Source organism: Falco rusticolus, chromosome 4 (genome assembly GCF_015220075.1).
Source record: "Falco rusticolus isolate bFalRus1 chromosome 4, bFalRus1.pri, whole genome shotgun sequence".
Classification (NCBI taxonomy): Eukaryota; Metazoa; Chordata; class Aves; order Falconiformes; family Falconidae; genus Falco; species Falco rusticolus.
In genome coordinates, this window is record NC_051190.1 from 91,690,871 (window position 1) to 91,714,405 (window position 23,535).

The 23,535-nt window shown below is 38.2% G+C and overlaps 1 protein-coding gene across 3 annotated transcripts in view; it reads left to right on the plus strand.

Annotated features, from left to right (window-relative positions):
- The window catches only part of VPS41 (VPS41 subunit of HOPS complex), a 107,780-nt gene extending 84,507 nt beyond the window's left edge, over window positions 1-23,273 (plus strand). For all 3 annotated transcript variants that reach the window (XM_037383295.1, XM_037383296.1, XM_037383297.1), the window contains 12 exons: window positions 481-608; window positions 1,516-1,660; window positions 2,904-2,945; window positions 3,075-3,125; window positions 4,394-4,531; window positions 7,435-7,489; window positions 8,610-8,750; window positions 10,288-10,424; window positions 18,468-18,567; window positions 19,379-19,423; window positions 20,875-20,954; window positions 22,499-23,273. In XM_037383295.1, the coding sequence (XP_037239192.1) occupies window positions 481-608; window positions 1,516-1,660; window positions 2,904-2,945; window positions 3,075-3,125; window positions 4,394-4,531; window positions 7,435-7,489; window positions 8,610-8,750; window positions 10,288-10,424; window positions 18,468-18,567; window positions 19,379-19,423; window positions 20,875-20,954; window positions 22,499-22,579 (1,143 nt within the window). In that variant the 3' untranslated portion in view covers window positions 22,580-23,273. The remainder of the gene's footprint in view (window positions 1-480; window positions 609-1,515; window positions 1,661-2,903; window positions 2,946-3,074; window positions 3,126-4,393; window positions 4,532-7,434; window positions 7,490-8,609; window positions 8,751-10,287; window positions 10,425-18,467; window positions 18,568-19,378; window positions 19,424-20,874; window positions 20,955-22,498) is intronic.
- Window positions 23,274-23,535: the final 262 nt, after the last annotated feature.

A 23,535-nucleotide genomic window follows, 5' to 3' on the forward strand; every position in this document is an offset into this window, starting at 1 on the left:
CCATGTATAATAGGTATCGCCAACCAGACACCCTTAGCAATGTAGAATTCCAACAGCAAATTCTGTGTTGTATTCAAACAGATTATCAATGGACAGTTCCACAATAATAAAAAGATGTAAAAGATGAATTTGGGGTTTGGTTTTAGGAGAATAGGTAGAAAGTTCTTCAGAGCACGCAAATACTGTGAGATTGATTATTTATTATAAATACTGTTATTTTTAGTTTAATGTAGCATAAGTGGTTGAGGTGCTGCACAAAGCCTACAGTACCCAAAAGAGACTGAGCTTCATAAATCTTAATAACATTGGCCTGAGAAGGAAAATCTGTGTTCTTCACTATGCACGTCTCCGGGCACGTAAAACTGGCTTAGAGGTGAAGCACAGCAGGTATCATCTCAGAGGTTTAGCTGAAGCTTTGATGTTTTGAAATGTTCCTTAGGCAGTTCTTTCTGTTTCTGTTAAAATCTCTTATACTTTTAGGGGTTTGCAACCCTGATAAAAGAGTGGCCTGGAGATCTCTACAACAACACAATCATAGTTCAAGCTGTAGTGGATCACCTGAAGAAAGATCCACAGAACAGGACTTTGCTACGAACGCTTGCAGAATTGTGAGTACAATTTTAAACTCCTATTACAAAAAGTAAGCTTGAAATAGTGTACTGTAGTTTATAAATGTTTGCCTAACTCTCTTAACAGAAATACCTGCTTTGCTGTAATCTGGGGAGTATTGGCTTTCTCTCCTCTCCCCTCTGCTGATTGCACAGCTTAGCAATTCTTTTCCCTCTATAATAAAGTGTACACGGAGTATGAAAGGCAAAGAGTTTAGTACGAGATTGGATTTGCTGCTACTCTTTCCAAAGCAAATAGCTAGCAGTCCTCTTTATGCTGTCAGGGGGAGCCTCTTTTGTGAAGTGCACATTTCAGAATTACCCACAGGAAAATAAGATGGTGCTGTTTTCCCCGCTATTTCAGAAGTATTATATTGAGGTTTACTGCGTGGCTGGAAAATGTGCCAGAACTGATCAGGTTCTAGGCTGCTTCGTACAGACATAAAGCTCTTCGGTGTTCTCAGCCTGATTCCCATGTTAAGTTCTTTTCATACTACTTCTTTGAAGAAAGCAGAGCTACTGTCTATTGCTATGTTACAGTCTGTCCCAAAGTTTTAAGAGGACAAAGTTTTTTAGTTCTGAAGAGAGTTCCAATTAGTTTCCAGTAATAGAAAAGGTAGGTGTTTTGTGTAGCTTCTGCTGTGGTTTGAAAACAGGAAAACGAAAATGCAGAGAACCACAGGTCAGAACACAAATGTGGTGGCTGATATAAACAGAAATTAATGTTGCCGAGTGTCTGATTTCCCTTCAACAAAAATGAATCACAGCAACCGTTTCAAAATTTATCAGATCAAATAGCATTCTAGCAAGATTTGCATCCTGGAGTTCATTTACATTTTCCCTCGTAGGTGATTTTTCTACACTTGGTTATTTAAGATCCACGTGTATTGTAACATTATTTTGTCAGGTATACTTATGACCAGCGCTATGGCAGAGCCCTTGAAATTTACTTAACTCTGAGGCACAAAGACGTCTTCCAGTTGATCCACAAGCACAATCTTTTCAGTTCTATCAGAGACAAAATCGTTCTGCTCATGGATTTTGATTCAGAGGTATGGTGATCTTAATGATTTTATATTCACTTTGCACTAGAGATATTTTAACAGATTAAAAATAGATGAGCTAAGGATAGTGTTCAGGCAGAGAGCGTGTTTGCTGTGTCTGAATACATTCTGAGGTAAGGAAGATTATGTTTGCCTGGACTGCAAAATACTTGACCTGAGGATGATCTTTTTCATTTGTATTTCCATTTGAGTATCACTCACAGTAAGAACAGTCCAAGATCATTGTTGTGATTCTCAAGTAGACTTTCACCATGATATTGCTTCTGCATTTCTAAAGAACTAATGCTCTTAATAAGCCAAAGAAAGGAGGCAGTGAATTTGTTGAGGTGTATATTAAACGTTCTTTCACTGCAGTCAATTAATTTGCTTCTGAAAGTTTGCAAGAAGAACCAAAATTCCCAAAATCAAGAAGCTCGCATTTTGTGCTGAATTCTATCTTCTTTCTTCCCAGCTGGCTATAGAAATCTCAGCAAACATGCTTTGGTGTGATCCCTGGGAGGACACCAAGTAGATCTGCTGTTTTTTCAGTGCAGTAATTGTTTAAGCACTGGAGCTAAAATAGGAGCCAGGAGTACCAAAGTGATCATCTTTGGTATGCCTATTCTAAACTACATAGGAGAAAAAAAAAAAAGAAAAAAAAAAAAAGGAGTAGAATTCTTTTTTATTAAATAGAGTAAATCATACCAGGAATCTATGGATTTGTATTTTTTGTATGTGAAGCAAAGTTTGCTCTTGTAAGAGGAAGCTGAACCAGCATTCTGGTGGCCCTTTGGCTTACATGGTCTTGGCTGCTTGTGTTACGGTATTGGTGTGCACGTAGTTTGGAGGAATCCAGTTGTAAGGCAAGTTGAATAATGTGTTTCTTACACAGTCATCACCCTGCAGTTCCTTTTGCAATGGGACACATAATATTTCTACATCATTTGGCAGTGGCCTTCTGTGACCCATGATTCAATAGGCATACTTCACCTGCAATGTAAGTGTACAGTATTGATTGTTATTAGCGTGGAAACTTAGGAGAGGTATTCTAGAAGAATACATGGTGTGTTCTCCTGTAATGCTGTGCTGTCGGGGAATGCTGGTGTTATGCAAACTGCTCTCTCTGTGTTGCTGAAAAAAGTAGGTCTGCAATAATCTATCAGATACCCATGCATGAACAAGCATAATACTGTATAGAGTATGAGAAAATGTTGTACCTGTTTCTTCACTGGATTCTCTTTCTTTACTTTAGAAAGCAGTAGACATGCTTTTGGATAACGAAGATAAAATTTCTGTGAGTATAGCAAGTTCATGGCATGGCAGTCCAATGCTTGCTTGTATTACCTGTCCTTCTTTCACTCCTGTAAATGGGATGTTCATCACAGATTTGCTAATCTATTGGGTTTTATTTGTCTTCTTTCAGATTGACAGAGTCGTTGAAGAATTGGAAAACAGGCCTGAGCTACAGCATGTGGTAATTATTTCTATACTCTTGTTAGTTTCAAGTTGAGCTGAACTCTTTGCTGGTTCAAAGATGTAAAAATGCATCTCTTACAGATGTGTTTAAGTGCACGTGACACTGAAATGTCATAAATCGTCAAAGCCGGTTTGCTAATCCATTTTTTAACATGGCCATAGCGTTTTTAAGGTAGTAAAAGAATTTTAAGTGTGTACCTGTAAGAACTTGATAACACACTGCTTACTTGTTAATATACCATGAGGTACTCCTTATGGCGTTGCGAACACTTGTCTGGTCAGTTACTTCTTGCTTGTATCCCTCCTCTTTACCTAGACAAAAATGGGGTTGGGTAGTGGGTGCAACACTGAAGCACGTCGTGCTGATCCACAGAGACAGTGAACCACTTGTCTTTCTAGAGCTGTAACGTCCATATGCTGCAGGATTGTTCTTGTTTGTGCAGAATTACAGTATCACTGTAAGGCTGTGGCTCCACATTGCTATTCCAAAAGCACCTCTTCAGTTTGAACGTGCTGTCAGTGGAATACGTAACGTGTAACCACTTCCTCGGACTGTATTATGTAGGGAAGTTTAACTTGCTGCTGTGTACAGGTGGGGCTCACTGCATCGATCTGGTGGAGAGCAGGTTTATGTGTTAGACACCTGATTATGGGAAGCAGCTCTATGGAGTACACAGCCTGCAGCCCACGAGATTTGCAGAGACACAAGGTTTGCAGAGATGACTGACTGGCTGTCAGTTTGTGGAAGGCATGCACCGGTTTCCAAGTGTGAAGCCTACTTCCCTTTGAATAACAGTCGCCCTCATAATTATTCTCCAGACTTTTCTGTGCTCATCTAGGGAGGAAGGAGCTTTGCCACAGTATCTATATTTTGAAGTGCTTCAGTTAAAACATTTCATGTGGTAAAAATTTGATCTATAGTTATCTATAATGGTCAAGCATATCTAGATAACCAACATGTTTCATTTGACGTATTTCCCCAAAGTTTTACATAAAATTCAAACTCCAGTAGTTTTCTTGAAGGTTGAAGGGCATTCATTTGAGTGTTGTGGACAGCCTGTTCTACAGAGCTGTTCTTGGAGATTGCTGATGTGAGGGTACTTCAGAAAAACACAAAGTTCAGCTTTTGTATCAGGATTTAATTTCTGTGCCTTTTAGTATGTGTTAGCACATTCCTGAGGAAGTTAGGCAGGGCTTTTTATTAGTAGGGAACAAATATTATTGTGTAAGTCGGTTTGAGTTCTAATTCTCTTTTTTGATTCCTAGTATTTGCACAAGCTTTTCAAAAGAGACCACCATAAAGGCCAACGATATCACGAGAAACAGATCAGCCTTTATGCTGAGTATGATCGTCCAAACTTACTACCATTTCTCAGAGACAGCACTCACTGTCCGCTAGAGAAGGTAAGCTGGCAGAGCCTCAGCGCAGGTCTGCGGCGTTTGTGCCGGGAGTGTGAGTTCGTAACTGCGCTCGGTACTGCCCTCTACTGCCCAGAGCTGGGGTGCTCTGAGTTTATGGCCATCGCCTGGTTTGCAGAGTGGGCTGACAGCTGAGACCTTCCTCTCGCAGCTCACAGGGCAGGAATTGGTGGGGATCTTGAAGGCAGAATTTCTGAGTTCACACTTGAAGTGTTCCTACAACATAGCTACTCATCAGTGCCTGGCCTGACTGAACAGCAGGTTTTGCCTGTAAGAAATCAACACTCTTTTTGCCCAGTCTAGGAGCAGTCAATGTTAGATCTTGAAAAATGAGTAGCTATAAAGTGGAATTTTTCTAGCTTTGTATTGTAAGGTCCTAAATTGCTTTCAAATAATATACGCAGTATAAAAGTCACTGAACTCGCAGAGCTAGAAGTGGTTTATCTTTGTACTTCTGCTAGTAGACTTGGGGTTTTACAAAGTACCAAGTTTTCACCACTTTTAAGCTCTTTATATTTCCCTTTCTTGTTCTTTCTTTCCAAATTAAAAAAAAAAAAAAGTTAAGGGCAACCTTGGTTGTTTTTTTTCCCCTTGCTTGAAATGAGAGGAATCAAATGAAAAATTTGTTTTCCTCTTTAGCTGGGTCAATATTTTATTATTTGTATTTGTTGCTCCTAATGGCCAAGCAACACAGACGTTGTAAAAGGATGCCTCTCTATGTGCACTGGAATAGTTTTAAATGTAATATTGAATATTGCAATTTACGTGGTTCTAAACAGAACTAGTACTGTTCCTGGCACCTCTCTTGTTTTGCATGCTTTTGTCAACCTTACTGTGCAACAGCAGGGAACGCTGGAACATACTGTGTGTAGGGTTGGAGGCTTGGTCTTTGTTGAAGCTGTCGCAAGAAACTAGGTTGTTTTGGTGATTATTTTAGGCAGTGAGCCTGAGAGGTTGCCAGCCAGATACTTTTTTCTATGTTGGCTTATTTGCTTATAACTCTGTGATTCTCTCTTAGTTTTTACCTTTTGCATTATTTGCATGATCATGGTTTTACGTCTAAAATCTTATCTGCATTTTTTTTCCTTTGGTGCAAATCAGTTTTAGTTATTGCAGATCCAGCCACCTGTCTTAAGCGATGGGTGGTGCAGAAAAGTACTGTGTGTAAATGATAGAAGCACATTGCTGGCATTGCTTTGCTCAAGTTTACAGGCTGTAAGCAAGAATAAGTCAGAGACCCGTGGATCTTTGGAAGATGGGATGCAGTAATCACCAAAGTGAGAGAGAAGGATGTTAGGAAAAAAAGTGTCCTTATAACCTTACATTAAAATGTTAATATGTTTCAGTAAGAAGCTGAGGCAGAGAGGAAAGATACCGACACTATATAAAACTTCGTTGAATTTACTGTCGTCACTAACTGTGGTTATCCTTCTTACCATACATACCATATAGTAACACTTTTTGCCACATACAAATCCTTGTTCTAAGGAAATAAAAAGGGGACCAAGAATGTCCCAGTTACCAATATTTTCAGTTCCTATTCAGCAGATTCCAGTGCAGTGTATAAATTGCAAAAACCCATGATGTTTGAAAAAAATCGTGCTTATTGTTGCTTTAAAGAAAATATAAACCCAGCAGGAAGAAATACTTGTTCTTTAAAAGTAAGCCACTTTTACTCAAGTGCAGTTCAGCAAATGTTTTATTAGAGAATGAACCGAGAGAAGTACGAATGTTCCCTGTTTTCCTCTAGAGGGAGCGTGACAGTCAAGAAACACACAGCGTCCAGAGCTACTGGATACCTGGTACTTTGTAGTTAAACTTTGAAATGGAGAGAAAAAAGGCTGTCAGCTGTGTTTATAACGTAGTAGTATTATTCATAGCTTCATTCCCCTGATGTATCCGGTTGGTAATTCACTTACTCCTACCCCAAAATTCATCGTCTGTATCTCTAATCTTCATAGTAACCCATCTGAAATAATTAGCAAATGGAAGGAAAAATTAATTCCTACCTACATCTTTAGATGTAGCTGTATTTTACGCATTTATAGTTTTTATTTCCATGTATGAAAGTCTTTATTGGGGTGAAGAGTTGTCTTCACAGGAGTGCCGTGAATCTTGAATTTGCTTTCTGCTTTCAAATTGGAAACAGACACGGCATCATTTATGGCATACCAGCCCTTCCAATTTTCTGGAACTAAAAACTTGTTGGTAATCAGTTTGGTAGTTTTGGTAATAGTGCTAAGTGTTCTTCACCTACACACAGATTCTGTAACTGCTTGTGGTATTTAGCCCTCAGGTCTTTAAACCAAAATAACAAGAAATGCTTCCTCCTTATTGTTTCATATTTGCGCTAGGTTATTTTTGTAGTGTCATCTTGGAGGCCACTGGTACAAAATTTGGAGGGCACTCTATGTCCTAAAACCATTCTGGTTACCCTGAGGGGATCTGGTCTTGTGTTACGAATGGATGTCAAGCAGACCTGCCATCACTAGGGACTTCTGAAGTCCACCCACAGGAAGCAAGTCTTGGCAGCAGATAACCTTAATGCTTCTGGATAAACAAAATTTTGGAAGGGCAAGAAGGAAGTTGCCAGTAGATTTAGAGGTCGAAACTGGCATAATCCAGACTGAAATACCAGTCCTGTTCCTGGATTTATTTAAGCTTGGAGAAAAATAAGTAAAATGAAAAAAAATGCGTTGGAGTTTCTCCTTTTAATTAATGCCAGAGGACCTGGCAGTGCATACTAAGGGAGCTGTGTTCTTGTCAAAATGAGTAGTACAACTTCATGGGAAAATATCTTTAAGCCTCTTGCAGCATGTGTGATCAATAAAATATCATGTTACATGGTTCTCTGTATTCTTTCCCTCCTCCTTTCCCTTAAATTCAAGGCTCTTGAGATCTGCCAACAGAGGAACTTTGTAGAAGAGACAGTCTATCTTCTGAGTAAGTAACTCTCCTTGTGATAAATGACAGCATGCTTTCAATCTTTTAATCATGCTTTTAATCAGTCGATGCTGCAAAAATGAATGATGTGTTGTCTAATACAGTTTTAACACGCTTTCCCAGAGACAAAGTTGATAGGTGGTCAGTACAACCAAGTAACATGATTTAGAAAATAAAGCACTGAATTATTCATATGATGTCTTAACTCCATACATTGTGTTACTGTGTTTTTGATTTGGTGCTTTTCTGGGGGTTTGGAGGTGCTGGGGGGCTTTGGGGATTAGCTTGTGGGGGGAGATTTTTTTGAGACAATCTCAAAGAGTAATACTGTCAGTTTGAAGAGAGGCGAGAAGTAAAACAAATGTTCTATTCTGAATACATCTCAGAATCTTAATACTATCTTTTGCTGAGGTGGAAGATTTGCTTATATTGCCTTTATTCTTTTTTTTCTTTTCTTTTTTTTTTTTAATAAAATGAATTGTAAATAAACTCCTCCAGCAGACCTAGGAATCTGCTCTGAATGGGAAGCATTGTAAGACTAAGATTTTTATTTATGTTATGTGTTAGTCATGAACAGAATGGAAAGTGGGCTTTTTAGTCAGTCTTTTTAGTAAGAATGTTTTTGTGGACCATTTGAGAGCAGAGTAGGATTTACTCATGGATTTATTTAAAAAATAGTTCAGTGTGTTTACTACTTCTTCCTCTTCCCTTCTCATTTTCCATGGGTGTAAGCTGCTCTATAGTTAGTGCAAATTAAAAGAGTGCCATGCAGGCACACAAAGGGGGTATTTCATGTCATAGTTCATGTTCATAAACATACATAGCCCCTTACATTAGATATTGCTGCACTTCAGGACCCCTAATATGACCCAACACATCCTTAAGAAAGGCTTCAGGTCCCAGTCCGGCAAAGTGCTTCAAGCACTTGTTCAGATTACACTGATTGCATTGGGATTCTACATCTGATTCCGACATCAGATTAGATCAGATTAGAATGGAACTTGGTTGAATTAGTTGGAGGCAACTTCACGCTTACAAAATTCAAATTGAAAGACCTTCTTAAAGCACTGAGCATTGATACGCATTTAGGTTCTATAAATTCTTTTTTTTTTTCTTCTAGGCAGAATGGGTAATAGCCGCAGTGCCTTGAAGATGATAATGGAAGAATTGCAAGACGTAGATAAAGCTATTGAATTTGCCAAGGAACAAGATGATGGAGAACTTTGGGAAGACCTCATCTTATATTCTATTGACAAACCACGTAAGTGGGATATTTACTCAGAAACCTTGCATGTGTGTGTTTTTATGGATTGCTATTGCAATAAAGCATTGAATTATCCACCTGCACATTAGAGAAGGTGTTTATGGATGGACAGGGAGGCCTTCTGGTTTGTGGAGCACAACATAGCTGTCCTGCTGTGCTAAAAACTTCCAGTAAGGCAGCATGTGAGCATGCTACAGAATAAGTACTTAGAGAGTTTAATATTTGACTAAGCTCTGCAAAGTTATGTCCTTAATGGCAAATCAAGGGAAAAATGGTGCTTTTAATTTGACAGAATGAGGCTTTATTTTTAGACAGCCTCAAAACACAGCCTGCAGGCTTGATGAGGATGTTGTGTAGCATGTTTATTGCAGCTGCTTCCCTTTGAAATTCTGAAAATGAAGAACCTACACCTTTCTGTCTCTCAGTAGAATAACTAATTTGTTTTGTTTCTGTCGCAAAAGGTAAGATCTGTAATGATGAGTGCATTTTACCTTTCATCCATTACATGAATAGCTACTGCAGTTTAAAGTTTAGATGGAATCAGAAACTGTCGATCTCTTAAGCAACATGAGTTTTGTTCAGGAGGCAGATTCAGAGGAGTTCATACGACTGAGAAAATAGAGAAGTATTTTAACTGTCTACTCCGATAGTTTTGCAACTTTTCTGGGGCTTTAAAGCAAGGCTTTAAAGTCTCCCTTGGGATCTCTGTTCTGAAGGATTGAATGTCTTGTAGAATTAGTGTCAGAATACGTATCTTTTCATGCCATGGCTGCTAATTCTGCCAGGAAGAACCAACCAAAATCTGTTAGTTCTTTAGAAGAATGGCATTCTCAAGTTACCCATATTTAAGTGCAGTCCATCACTAAAAGCGGTGCTACAATTAGTGACATCTTTAGATCAAAAGCGATTCAAAGCATATAGAATTCTCTCCGTTCCATCTGCCCATATGCAAACCAGCTCCAGTGATATTCCTGTCTTGGGGGCTGAAGAAAAAACACAGCCTTGGGGTTTATCCTAGTGTTTCATTTAGCCAGGTGCACTTCAAAAAGCAGACAACTTCTTTTTTGAAGTGTCACTTGTGTTTTGTGAGTTGCTCTCAGCAGTATTTAGACACACGTTGGAGTTAGGTCAAGTGCTTGAAAATATGTTTTTAAACCCTGGTACTGGGAATGGAGTAGTCGCATAATGTAGTTAATTTTTTGGCTTGATTTGCTCAAGTGCCCTTTTTATTGAAATGAAATTCATTATTTACTTGTGGGTGTGTGCTGGATACTCCGTTACCCCTTTTCTGAATACCCTAGAAACTCTCTGAATTGCCAGACTGTATCTTCCTCTCTTCCCCAAAGGCCTGTATTCAAGTAAATGCAGCTGCATGAAACATACGGAGGCGATGTGAAAGAGGCTTAGTTTTATATCTCAGTATAGAGAACTGTCATAGAATCATCCAAAGCCTGTAGCTTGTCACTGAAGCATCCTTTAGTCAGGTATTTTGCTGGGTTCTGTTCTTAATTTCTTTGCCTCTTGGTTTTCACAGCTTTTATTACTGGTTTGTTGAACAATATCGGAACTCATGTTGATCCCATTCTTTTGATCCACCGCATTAAGGAAGGCATGGAGATTCCTAATTTGAGAGACTCACTGGTGAAAATTCTTCAGGACTACAACTTGCAGGTAATAGGTTCTTCCTGTGACGCTCATTTTCAGAGAGACAGCAAAACTGCTTTGCCACTGAACAGCGTGAGAAGCGGCTACCGTTGTTCATTTTGTCCAAACATCTGTCATTGACACTGGGTTGGTGCAAAACTATGACAAAAAGGGTAGGGATTTGTCAAGATGAACAGTCTGTTCTCTTGATGGCTTCTAGCACTTCTAAATTTGAACCATGCTGTCATAAGCCTGGTGGGTAAGTGGAACTGGATGTATTTTATACTGCCCAACTGTCCAGTATTGGAAAAACTCACGACTGTTGCTTTTCATTCTGTTTCATATATGAGGGGGTAGGACACAACATGCACTTACTAAAACATACACTGGGTATTAGAGCTGTATTTTAAGTCTCATACTAACTAAAGGACGATGAGCTTCTAAAATCAAATTTGTCTGTTGTGCAGAATATTTTGACGTCTGTTCATTTAAAAAGACTGCTCATTAGATTATGGAAGTTCATATCCCAACATTATTGTACATATATAGATAGTTCTGTTATATGACTGGTTCTGTGGTGTGTTTGTAAGAACTTACAAGAAGTGTACCCTTCAGCGTTCCTGAAAGTAACAACAGAGGGAGTTGCATCGCAGACTTCAAATCTCCCTGCTGCAAAAGGAGGCCCAAACTTGAGTTCTCTATAATGCTGCTCTGCACCTTTCTACGGAGAGATGTAAGGATACAGAGCAGTTTGAATGCCTCTGGTGTGACTGTGAGGAGTCCAGGAAAACACAGCCCAGCAAGCAGTGTAAACTCCAATATTCTTACCCTCATAAACATTTGTTTCCCGTCTGCTATTAGTCTTTGGAATCTCTAACAGATGAGCTTGATGGTTTTCAGTAAGGTCACAGTTAGCCTTTTACCAGGCCAAATAAAGCCTGTATCTGTGCAGGGGTCCTCAAACTTTTTAACCAGGGGGCCGGTACGCAGATGAAGTGGCAGGCAGCCATCTGCGGCTGCTTGGTTTCCCCACCAACCCCTGGCGGGGTGGGGGGTGGGGGGGGCGGGGGGCTTCTGTAAATACCGGGGCCTGGATTGAGGACCCTGGGGGGCCGTATCCAGCCCACAGGCTGTAGTTTGAGGACCCCTGGGGTAGAGCCTTCAGTGATGTCAGAAGGCCTTTGTAAAAGGCAGGGTTTAAGGCTTTCCAAGGCTTTTCAATTATTTTATTATCATACAGGCTTTAGATGAGGACTTTCACTATTTCAAAGAAACACTTCACGTGCACGTGTCTTGTTCTGCTGATACTCTTTATGTGCAAGGAGTTACCTCAGATAAACAGATACGTGTTTGTAGGTAATACATGCTGTAACATTACTTCCAGTTTTCAACTGGCTTCATGAGATACTAATACCCTTCCAAAATGATACTAGGTAAATAGCATGCTGCACTTAAACAGTTGCATGTTAATCTTGCTTCTGTCAGTACCCTGCTGCTTGCAGTGCTGCTCCTCCTCTTCTTGCATTCTCTTGAAACCAAAATGTAATTTTTGGTGTGTCTGCAGGCAGACTGAGAAAGTAATGTGTGCGTAGTTGCAGCTTTACGTGTATGCTTCATACATATACATTACTTAGTACATATATGTATATTATTTATATATAAAAATATATATACATAAAAATACGAATATACATACAATATAAAAATACAAAAGTAGATTGTGTGGCTTCAGACAAAGCCGATGACATCGTTTGGTCATGTTTTGGGGAGGGAAGAATCATTCTGTCTTCAAATACCTTTTAACAGAATTACTTTGGGATTAAAAGGATGTATTTAACCTTCAGAGTGATATCTAAATTATTTGCTGTTAGCATTGATGTGCTTCATGGATTTCAAGTTAGTTCATTTTGAAGTAGATTTGGATAGCTCTAGGGCTAAAATTTAGATCTCATAGGTCTAACAGAAATGACAGAAGCTTAATGTAATTTGTGCTTGGCTTGCTTGTACAATAGCAAAACAATATACCCCCCATAAAAAAAAAACAGGGGACTAATTTTCATTGGAGATATGTTAAGCTATAGCTTAAAATAAGAGGGGTCCTGAAGCGTTACAAGCAATGTTAAGTGCACCACTTGTGAACAGATGGTGTGTCTACACTGAAATTTAGAGATGTGATCACTGCTCTTGCACGCACACCTAAGCAGCCTTTAGGTTGCCAAGCTCAAATTGTATAGCAGGACTGTTTCTGCTTTCAATGTGTGCCTCAGGACATGGCTGGGGCTTCAAATAGATGTCTAAGCAGCTTCTCGCTGCTGAAGGCAATTCTGCCCTAGCTTAATCATTAACTGTTGCCTCATTAGCTGTTTTAAGGCTAGCCTTTGGTGTGTTTGTATGATGCCTCGTCACACCTTTGCATCATGTTTGTACGTTCAAAGTGGGAAATCCATGTCCTCTATTCTGGCCCGGCACAGCTCTTTGTGTTTTCATAAAAACTTCCTGATCAGTATCACCTAAAGTATCAGACATTTTGAACACGTGAAGAAATCCAACATTGGCTAGGACTTTCTGTGATTTCATCACTTTGGATTTTGAGGTCTGTATGCACATAAGTTTTATTGTTCCCATTTTCAAAGGCAAAAAAGAAAATCTTGAGCCAAGAAGCCACAAGGAGGCGGCACACAGGTGAAGTTAGAACCTGTTGCTTGGCTTGCAAGTCACCGCCTAATACAAAAACAATACTGTTTTTTTCATTATATTGGCTCCCCAAAAGGTACTACAGCTGTGCTGTTACATTATTTAATTGTGGCCTCCTTTTCAAGCCCTGATAAGATTATTTTATGCTTACCTAAGTATGTGAATGCAAATTTCTTTCTATGCTTCTAAATTTCCATAACAGTAAACTCTACATTAGATGTGATTTGAAATACAGGTAGGAGCTAAAAGCAGTGTGCCATTGACAGACTTCATCTTCTTGAAAACGGTTCTTTACATCCCAGCAAAACCAAGTGATTCAAATTGAGTGCCTGCCAAAGCATGTAATATGTGGCCTACAGTGTGCATTAGGGGATCCAACAGGGATGTCTACTTCCTTGCACCAAAATTTATTGTAACTTCTTTTCATCTGAGATCTTCCCTGAATAGTTTTAAATTTTTATTTATGTTAGCTTATTGCAGGCAGAGTTCTTCACTTCAACAAGATACCACACATTAGATGAACCACTGCAACTGTTCTATGTGCTACTCTAAGCTCTCCTCCACTGTAATGTGGTTAACTTACACCTTTGAGAAGGAGTTTAATATCTGTTCACTACCAAACAACCAACCAAGCATGGCACCAAGATAGAATTAAGTATTCTGTTGGGTAAAAATAAAATGTAGATCACATGAGACACTGTTCTTAGGCTACAGCTTCCATTAAGTACTACTTACTTGCTTTTGCTGTGTTGTTATGGCTCGGCTTTACAAGTAGGACTCTATTAAGCTGCATTATTATTCTTTGAGAATACCCATTTTTGTTTTCCAGCTCCAGGAAATGCAGTACTGCCACGAACTTAAAACTGAGCACACTCTTAAGTATTCTTCTAAGCAGGAAAAGATTTAAGTACTCATTTAAATGGTTTTCTGAATCTGAATTAAAAGTCCAAGCGATTCTTTTTGTTTGTTTGTTTGTTTGTTTTCCCTCCTAAGGATCACTTATTATAATGTTTTCTCTTTGTTGTCATCTGAGTTAATGTATTAAAACCATGATACATAATCGAGTGACACTGATTTATGGTAGTGCTGAAAGTTTGTTTACTGCTGAAATAATACTGATTTTAGTGTTTACGTACAGTAACGTTCATGGACAACCAAGTTATGAAGACATAGGCAACAAAGACAAAGTTATAGTTGTCTGAATTTTAACAGGAGTATTTATCAAATAAAGTGTAGTATAAAACTTTTGTTATATTTTATATCTAACTCCTGATATCTAGTTCTTTGGTGCCATAAATTCATAGATAACATAGACCACAGAATACTTCCTTTGAATTTATAAAGTCCTAAAGATGTGTTGTCTTAAGGAGAAACCTGCTTATTTATTAGAAATAACACATTCTTAGCACATTTTTTTATTTAATGGCAGAGAAATCACCATTCTTCAATCAGCATTTTCAACATGACTAAATACCATTCAAATCTGTGGCAAATTAACTAAATTGAGTCAAGTCACATTGATACCTGACAAAAGCTTAATAATTTTCATCTTCTTGCATTTAAAAGTGTTTTCAAAGACACAGAACAAAAACTCAAATTTATCTTCATACAATTGAAAAATTGTTGTCAGTGTAACTTTATTTCAGTTTTCACACAGAGACATCGCTTCTGTGAGACTCACACAGAACCTCTGTTCCCATTAGGAATTTACCAGTCCAGTTATTTTTAAAATTCTCTTAGCCAACACAATTAGGCCAGTAAAGCTCTTATTTGAAAAATGTAGCAAATCCAGCATTTACTAGTATCACTATGCAAAATATGAGTTCAAAGTATTATTTTTTTACAGTGAAACTGGTACTACTGATGTTTTTATACAACTTTGAACTGAAACTCATTAGTCGTACAATGGTTTGATCTTAACAAAGACCTTCTTTCTCAAATGTACCATTAAACTTTGCATTTGCCTTTTATATTCAGCTCTGTGGAAATATTCAGTTCCCTGGAAGTTAAATTGAAAAGGAATATGAAATGGTTCACACATGTTTAAGTCTGTGGTATCTGATTACAGAGCGGTCTTGGCTTATGAATGAGGAGTGCAGGAGCCTTCCTTTAGAATATGTCATGTAGTCGTGCTCCAGGTTTCTAAAGCATTGTATTGCACGTCTCACAGGGAAGGCCAATAGAAAAATCCCCTTATTTGTGCACTTCTGAGTTAATTATAAGCCTGTTAAACCTTCCGAATTTATAAAATAGCTGTCCTTTCAGCTTCAGTCTATCCCTGAGTGAAATTTAGAAAATATTTTTGGTGTTGGAAGAGATGGAAATACCTCCATTGGTTCAGAAAGAAATGCCTAATTTCTCACCCTTTGTGACAGTTGTTAGAAGAAAACTTCAAAAGATTGTAAGACTTTTTTTCCTGTAGTTTTAAAATATAAAAGCGATTTGTTTAGATGCAGTACCTCTAGGTTTTGTGGATTTAGCCATTTTACTGAAATGTTAACTTACTAATTTGCACTTTGATTGACCCTGTAGTAACTCTGATGGATAACAGAGATTCATCCCTCCATAGAGTTCCCATCTAGCCATTCGTTAATGAGTTTATGAGCTAATAAAATCCGACAATAATCTGATGAATGCTGCTTGAAACAGCACATGGGAAAACTGTTGGGTTTTGGAGACACTAGGTGGCAGCTTGCACAGAGGGACCTCTGCCTTTGGGTTGTAAATACAAAATAATGTGCTTGTAATTGTGGTCGTGGTGGAGTTTTGAAGAATTTGGTTTGATTTGCCATGAGAAACTTGGGCTTGTTTGAGTGCTAAACTGAATCCAGGCCTGACTTTATTCGCAGAGCTTTGAGTATACCCTTTCAAATTAACTGCATACTGCAGTGGTTTCCTTTAAAGGTCATGTTACGCATTTGTGAATCATGACTTTTGAATCAAATAGGATTCTGATTTTAATTGTGCAGTAGATCTTCCCTAATATAGTCAGAAAATGAACTGGAATTCTTTTTTGCAAGATGTTTTGGTTTCCGCAGTTTCCGTTAATTTGGTGAAAAGCATTATATCTACCTAAAACTTCTTTCTGCAGGTATACCATGCTGTCCTGCTTGTGCTTACAATGACGTGCTTCTAAAGGGTATAAAATGTTCAGTTTTGTCCTCTCTGAGTCCTTTTTCTTCTCCTTAGAAAGTGGTTTCATTACAGATTTATGCTTGGATGTCAGTTTTAACTAGTTTAGCCTCATCTTAGGGTGCACAGTTACACAGAATCACAGAATGGTTTGGGTTGGAAGGGACCTTAAAGACCATCTAGTTCCACCTCCTGCCATAGGCAGGGCCACCTTCCAGTAGACCAGGTTGCTCCAAGCCACATCCAGCCTGGCCTTGAACACTGGCAGGGATATTCTTCTCCCTCCTTTTAATGTAAAGAAGTTAATTCAAACAGTCTTTCTTTCTCTGTCTCTCCCTTTAAGAGTTACAGACTAACATATTATCCATCTCATCTTTGAGCTCTTCAGATCTGTTTCTGAAGAAGTGATGAGATTTATTACCTTGAGATTTGACATTTTACATTCTTCATTGTGACTTTTCCTTTTATATAGCAATAGCTGCTTACTGTATTCCATTTCTAGCAAAATAAGGTCTAACATTAATTGGATGTGGTACAGAAAAATCTTAGAGGAGTTTAAATAATGGGGGAAAGGTGGCGCATGTGTCTTACAAGATATTTCTGTTTACTTCTGGTTTTTAAGGCATCGAACAGTACTAGGATTTTCCAGTGACCTAATGATCTCTGTTGTTTCTTTCTTAATTTTTCTTTTTTTTTTTAAATGAAGTTTTCCTGTTGGCACACTTTATTTTAAGTAGAGAATAGTAAATTATGCTCCTTTCTTCCCATTGCATCTCTGTTCCGCCTCTCACTTAACATGGTTGCTTTGCTCATTTTACTTAAATGTGGGCTTTTTCATCTGCTGAAGCTGAGTGCAGCTTGCAAAGACTGCAGTATATAGCCAAGACCTCATCTGCTCTAAGATATTTAACTGACTTTCAGATATAACTTGCTGATTGAGAATCAGGCAAGCACTCATTCTGAAAGATAGTCTCATCCAATTCGCCTTGCAGAAAGTTTCTAGTATTTTTTTCAAAGCTAATGACATTTTTCTGTTATTTAAAACAAAATTTAACATTTGCCCTTGAATAAAGTTGGAAGGGGAAAGACATACTCACTTCCTGAGATTATCACAGGTAAAAATGAATCATTTTCCAAGTGTTTGCCTTGTAGGGCTGCATTCAGTTTCTGGTGCTCTGAAATGCTTTATAGCTCAATGCGTCTAATAGTGGTGAATGTTATTTACCCATTGATGTGCCCGGTTTGAAATGCTTAAAGTGTTACTCCATTTTAATTTTGTTAATGTATGACAGATTTGCAGTCTTAATTGCCTATCATTCTTGGCAGTGTGTCCTTATTACTTCACAATGTGTATGTGCGCAGATAGGGGTTTGGGCAGTGTTCACCTGGCTGTAGCATTTATTATTTTACTGCTTTTTAGGTATTTGCATTAGCTGTCTCTTGGACTGTTATAGCTCAGTGTCTCCTGTAATGCAAATGAAGCAGGAGAGCGGATTTACCACCTTTTTGCTAGGGTCATTCAGCTTGAAATTGACTCTGAGGCTCTTTAGAAAGCACTTTTCAGAGGAATTGTCTCAGAAAACAAATTTCCAAGTGTCAGCTAGGGAGGAGAAAGAAAAATTCAACAGGACTTATTTTCATATTTTCCATTGTCATATGTTCATACTTCCTTCATTAAGTATTGTGAAATAAGGCTGTGTATAATTTTGACACCCTTAATTCCTTTTTGTGTTTCACAACATTGTCAGGCAATGACATGTCAATCTAATGAAAAATATTAAATAAGTAGAAAGGGGGCTAAGACTTTTGCTAAGGAGGAATGAACTCTCTACCTTTGGTTAGTTGTACGAATATCTAATACTGCTTAATAATGACACCTCAGCAGGAAATATGTTTGAACAAAATCAGTTTTGAATTGCTGTGTTTATGAAGGTTTTGTGATTATCAAATGCCTGTCCTAAAGGAGATAGGAAATACATGAGTAAAGCTGTTTTGAAATGGCTTAGAAACCAGTTGGGGGGGGGGCACTGTAAAAATCCCTGTCCGTTGTATTTTAAGACAAGCTCATAGGAAGAGATCGTAGTCTATAGCAATGGTATATTTCTTACTTCTTAGATCTTAAAAAAATGTCTTAAACATTCCTTGTGCTCTCTTTGGCAGCAGAAACCCAGTGGAGACCTGCCAAGATAGTTAATATGCCCATCTATTCTCAACTGCTGTATTTTATCGTCTTTGCCCCAACAGATCTTGCTGCGGGAAGGCTGCAAAAAGATACTTGTTGCTGATTCTCTTTCTTTACTGAAGAAAATGCATCGAACTCAGATGAAGGGTGTTCTAGTGGATGGTGGGTACAGAGGAAGCATGGTGACTTCCAAGGTTTTGAATTCTTTTGCTTGGTTTATAGACCCAAGCAACGTGACTGTCCACTTTGGAAGCTGCCAAAAAGCCTGATTATTGTACCTTATTTGTACAGTGTAGTAGGATACTAGCTGCTTTCCCCTTGGCAAAGGAGCTACTCTTATCTCAAAAACTACAAGACCCAGCATGCAGGTTTTTCTACTGATCAGTCTCTGCGTAGCCAGTAATGTAATGGCTGTAGTGTGTCCTGCACTTTGCCTATAAATAGGTGAAAAATGCTGTTCAGCGCCAGCACAGATAGTGAGATGATAATAATCTGCAACCAAAGCAAAAGCTACAAGATAGTTTTCAGAAATAGGTGAAAATATTTCGCAAGGTACTAATGATGCACGTGAGCAGCACTGTAGTTCACACTAGCTGAGTGTTAATACCAAGAGATGAAAACTGACGGAGGGACAAAGGATCAGAGGTTTTGATACAAAATGCTGCAGAGGAATCAGGCACCCATCCCATGCCCCTTTTTATCAGTTTGCCTTCTGCCTTTACAGCACTGATCCTAAACAGCCTAGCTTGTGCAGCTCTGCCATCATCAGAATCAGAAGATCAAAACATTTCTCATGCTGTTAATAGAAATGCCGCGCCAATTGTTAATAGACTCTCTTAGGCACCTTAAGTAAAAACTTCTAAGACCAAGCTCCATTTCTGTAATAGCAGTATGTTCATGCCTGCTTTATAAAAATGTAATCATGCAGTTTGTTAACAAAGCTTTACAAATTTGTTTTGTCTCATTTTTCCAGAGGAGAATATTTGTGAATCATGCCTGTCTCCAATACTTCCTTCAGGTAGGATGCTTTTCTAGAAGGCAAAGTAGTCGTATTTTTTCATTTTGTTTTTTGAGGAACCACTGTTTGCTTTTATTGGTAGAGATGTGTAAATGTGTAGTAGTTTCGCTTGGTAATTGCTGTATAAATTTCAGTCTCCCGTGCAGAGCTTGCTTATGAATTCTGATGTGAGAGTGGAGTCTATTTTTAACTTTTTTTTTGTTGTTGTTGCAGTAAACCCAGATTTTCTTTCTTATTCATCTTTGACTACTTTATTTTCTGTTTTGGAATACATGGAATGCAAGACAACTTTTAAGTCCATCAACATACATATTTTCAAAGATTATTAGAACCACAAAACTAAGCTGTTGCCACCAAATCTCGTCAAACTGCTGATTGATTTAGACTGAACTCGCAGATTATGAAGTTTTATGGAATATATACCTTTTGTCTGAGTGGTGGAAAACTCTTGGCTTCAGTCACTGCTGTCACATTTGAAACAAATTATAAGAGACAGTAGTTTTAAAATATCTTCTGAAGTTAGTTTTTGAAACTAGAAATTCAGGATGTTATTTTGAAGATGCATATTCTGGAAGGCAACTGTAGTTCAGAAATACCAATATAGTTGTTGGGCATCCTAAGAAGTAGTTTTACTAGGAGAGTATCTGTCATGGCATCTCCAAACAATACATGAGACAAAATATATGTATGGACCTAATTTTTTTTGTTTGCTGAGTGTGCGTAGCCCAGTGGAATCAGGTTTTTAATCTGGTTTCTACTATTTTCACTGAAACAAAACCAACATACTATGATCATGTGCACTAATGTACAGATGACAGCAGTCACGTGGTGACAAAACCTGGCAGAGCTGAATGTGCTAGTGCCTTGAGGTGTGTTTGTTGAGGGAATGGGAGCCAAGGAATCAAAGGTGGATGATGCTGATGAGCGAGGTGATTGGTTTTTTGGATATGTGGATGTTGTATGTAGGCTTCTAACTGGGCCAAATATTCATGTGGGAATTGAAGGGCACATCACGCACTTAGACAGCTTCTTCCCAAATTTCAAGATCTTGGTGTGCAGCGTAGGCGCTAGAACTGCGTAATGTTGTGGTTCTCCCTGCACTAGCACAACTTTTTTGCTAACTTTTCTGCAAAATGGCTGAATTATTTGGTGGTAGTTTACTCTTCTCCCTCCCCAAACTTAGCATATAGCACATACTGACATGAAAAATTTCTGGTGAGAAGGTATACACCATTTAAGCCACAGAATAAAATTGTCTGGTAACTCCATCACTGGGATGCATTTCCTGAAACCATCACTCTCTATAAATGAGCCAGAATAATTTGGAAATTAATTTGAGAGGTGTTACTTGATGTTTCTGTGTGCATTAGAGTGCAGGCATATACTGCTGTAGCCACTGAATCATATGTCTCATTGCCCTGTTGCAATTAATTTACTTTTCTCTTTCCTAGATGCGTCCAAGTCCTTCAACGTGGTAGTGTTCCACTGCAGACACATGTTCCACAAAGAGTGCCTCCCCGTATCTAACACAGTAAGAACTAGCTTAATCTCTCTAACACCTTTGCCAAAGGTACAAGGACAAATAATTTCCTTTTGGTAACTGTGGAGAAGGGCATGGGTCTATCAGGAATTGTACTACGATTACAGTGACTACTTGTGGTGATACCTCATAGCAGTATGTGACTAAGGAAAGGGAGTTCAGGGCCACTGCAACTAAAGTTCAACCAATTTAGAAAGAAATTGCTGCTGTTTGAGAACTATTTTATCACTTTCTGCAATCTGAATATGCAGTGCAGCTTTGAGACGCACAGGGAAATACAACCTGTTTGATTTTCTATTAACTCTTTGCCGTTGCAGCACTTACTTTAACTATGTTTAATTAAAGACAGAAATAAAGATATTTTCTCAAGTGAACTATATTAAATGATTGTGACCTGGAAGAAGAAAAAAACATAATCTCATTTTCAAGTGAATATTTAAATACCTTGGTAAACATCTTTATGCTCAGAACATGTTTTTCTTCATCAGGGAAATCTTTTATTTTCCCTTTTATTTTATTTTTTTTCAATGAAAAAAACCCCAACAACTAACCTCTAAATCGAACCAGTTTTGAACTTGGAAATGAAGTCATCAGAATGGTAACAAAATCACAAAGAAAATGTAATTTCAGATTTTCTGATTCTGCATCACTCTCTAAAAATGAACATCTAGTGAAAAAATAACTTTGGTGAATCACTTAATCTGCAAGTAACCAAGAAAAATGCTTGTGTAACCATATGGTGCAGCATGTATACTTAAATATGTTATGAAAATCTTAATGAATTAGATCATTTGCACAAGAAAGCCCAACAACTAGTAAATATTTATTCAAACACTATTTACCACAAATTATATTATTTGAAGAACTAACCTAAAATAATTTATCTAGTGTTCTCAGTTTTCTGGGACAGGTAACTTATCATGGGATGTTTAAATGTGATAGGATTATTATACAATACATTCTATAGTACATATGAATACACAGGTATGTGCACATATCTGAGCCACATTCTCCACTGCTGTAGCATTTCTTGGCCTTTGATAATCAGTTATGTTACTGATACCTGGTTACTGGTGACATACTGAAACGAAAGTAACACATGCGTAAGGCATCGCATAGAGCTAAACACAGGAGTAACAATAAGCACATTCTTGGTATCAAATGGACAATATTCAGACCATACTCTCAGCTGTTGGAAACCTGTGAAGCACTGTCCAGAGACAGAGCTGTGACTAAGACATCCGTGAATGGAGCCAGCCAAGTGACTTACTGGCATCTTTATCTATGAAGATAATCAGTGATACTTTTGACTCCATGTTTTTCATTTTTGTGGTGGAGGAAATTTGACCTTTCTCTGCTGGAGCATGGTGGTAATGCAGTTGGAGTGAGTGGTGGGGTGTGCTGCGTTCTGGCGGGGAACAGCCTCACGCTGAGCAGTAACGTTGAGAAAGGCATCAACACTTTTCATTTATCTTCCCACATTCTAACGTGGCTATGTTTCTCTAAGAGATTCTTGTTCTCTTTTTGATTTCTAGATATCTCCTGTCCAGTTCTGCAACATATGCAGTGCCAAACACCGAGGACCAGGAAGTGCAATCCTGGAGATGAAGAAATAGCAGTACCCTAGTTCTCCATGCCAGTCTGTGACACCAGATCTGTTAGGACCATGCAGAGCTACTGTAGCTTCTGTTAGTCATCATTTCTGTATATAATTCTGTTTGTGATGTAAAACTGGTTTCTATAAGTTATCCAGCTTATTGTACATTTTCGGGAAAAAGAAAATACGAAAATCTTTCCCTACCAAGTCTTTGTTATGCACTTCATATGTCACCGTTCCTTTGCTCAGCTCACTACTTAACTCTGGAACAGAAAAGAGAAGTAAAATCAGAAGAAAAAAACAAAACCCTACTTCAGAGATTTGTGCTTGCTGTCAGTTGATGTGCTTTACAGTTTGGAACCAGATGAGGCTCATGGTTAGATACTGCAAAGAAAGATTAATTGCTGTGAATTCAGCTCACCAAACGACGTTAGTCCTGATCTAGTTTATTAGTGAACTGTTTAACTTGAAACCCATAGGAGTCTGACTGCTTTCAGCGGATCTGCTTCAGGACTTGAAGCTGACTGTGTGCTGACTTATATATGAAATTAAGAAACTCATTAACTCTTAATTCCCCACACTGCTAATTTACCTTGATTGTATGGTTACACAATCCTAGTTTGTTACAAACTGGTGATTTTCTTAATCAGTCTTCACAAAGCAGTAGTTTAAGATGGGCTTTTGTCATATTAAAATCATCCAGAAGTTTTTTTTTTAAAAAATGTTAGCAGTAGGTGTTTACTCTTATAAGTGCGGTTATAGTGGTATGATTCCATTAAAATGAGGAGGTGGGGAGGAACATCTGACCTTTCAAAAGTATGATCTTTAGGAGTTTCTTTTGAACTTAGCAGTTTAATAGCTAAGTTTAAGTATTTGGGTGTTAACAAAAAACATACTTATTTTAAATTTCAACAGTGTTCTGTTTTGATCCGAAGGAGGTGATATTTCAGAATATCCTTAATTTAATCTCTTTAT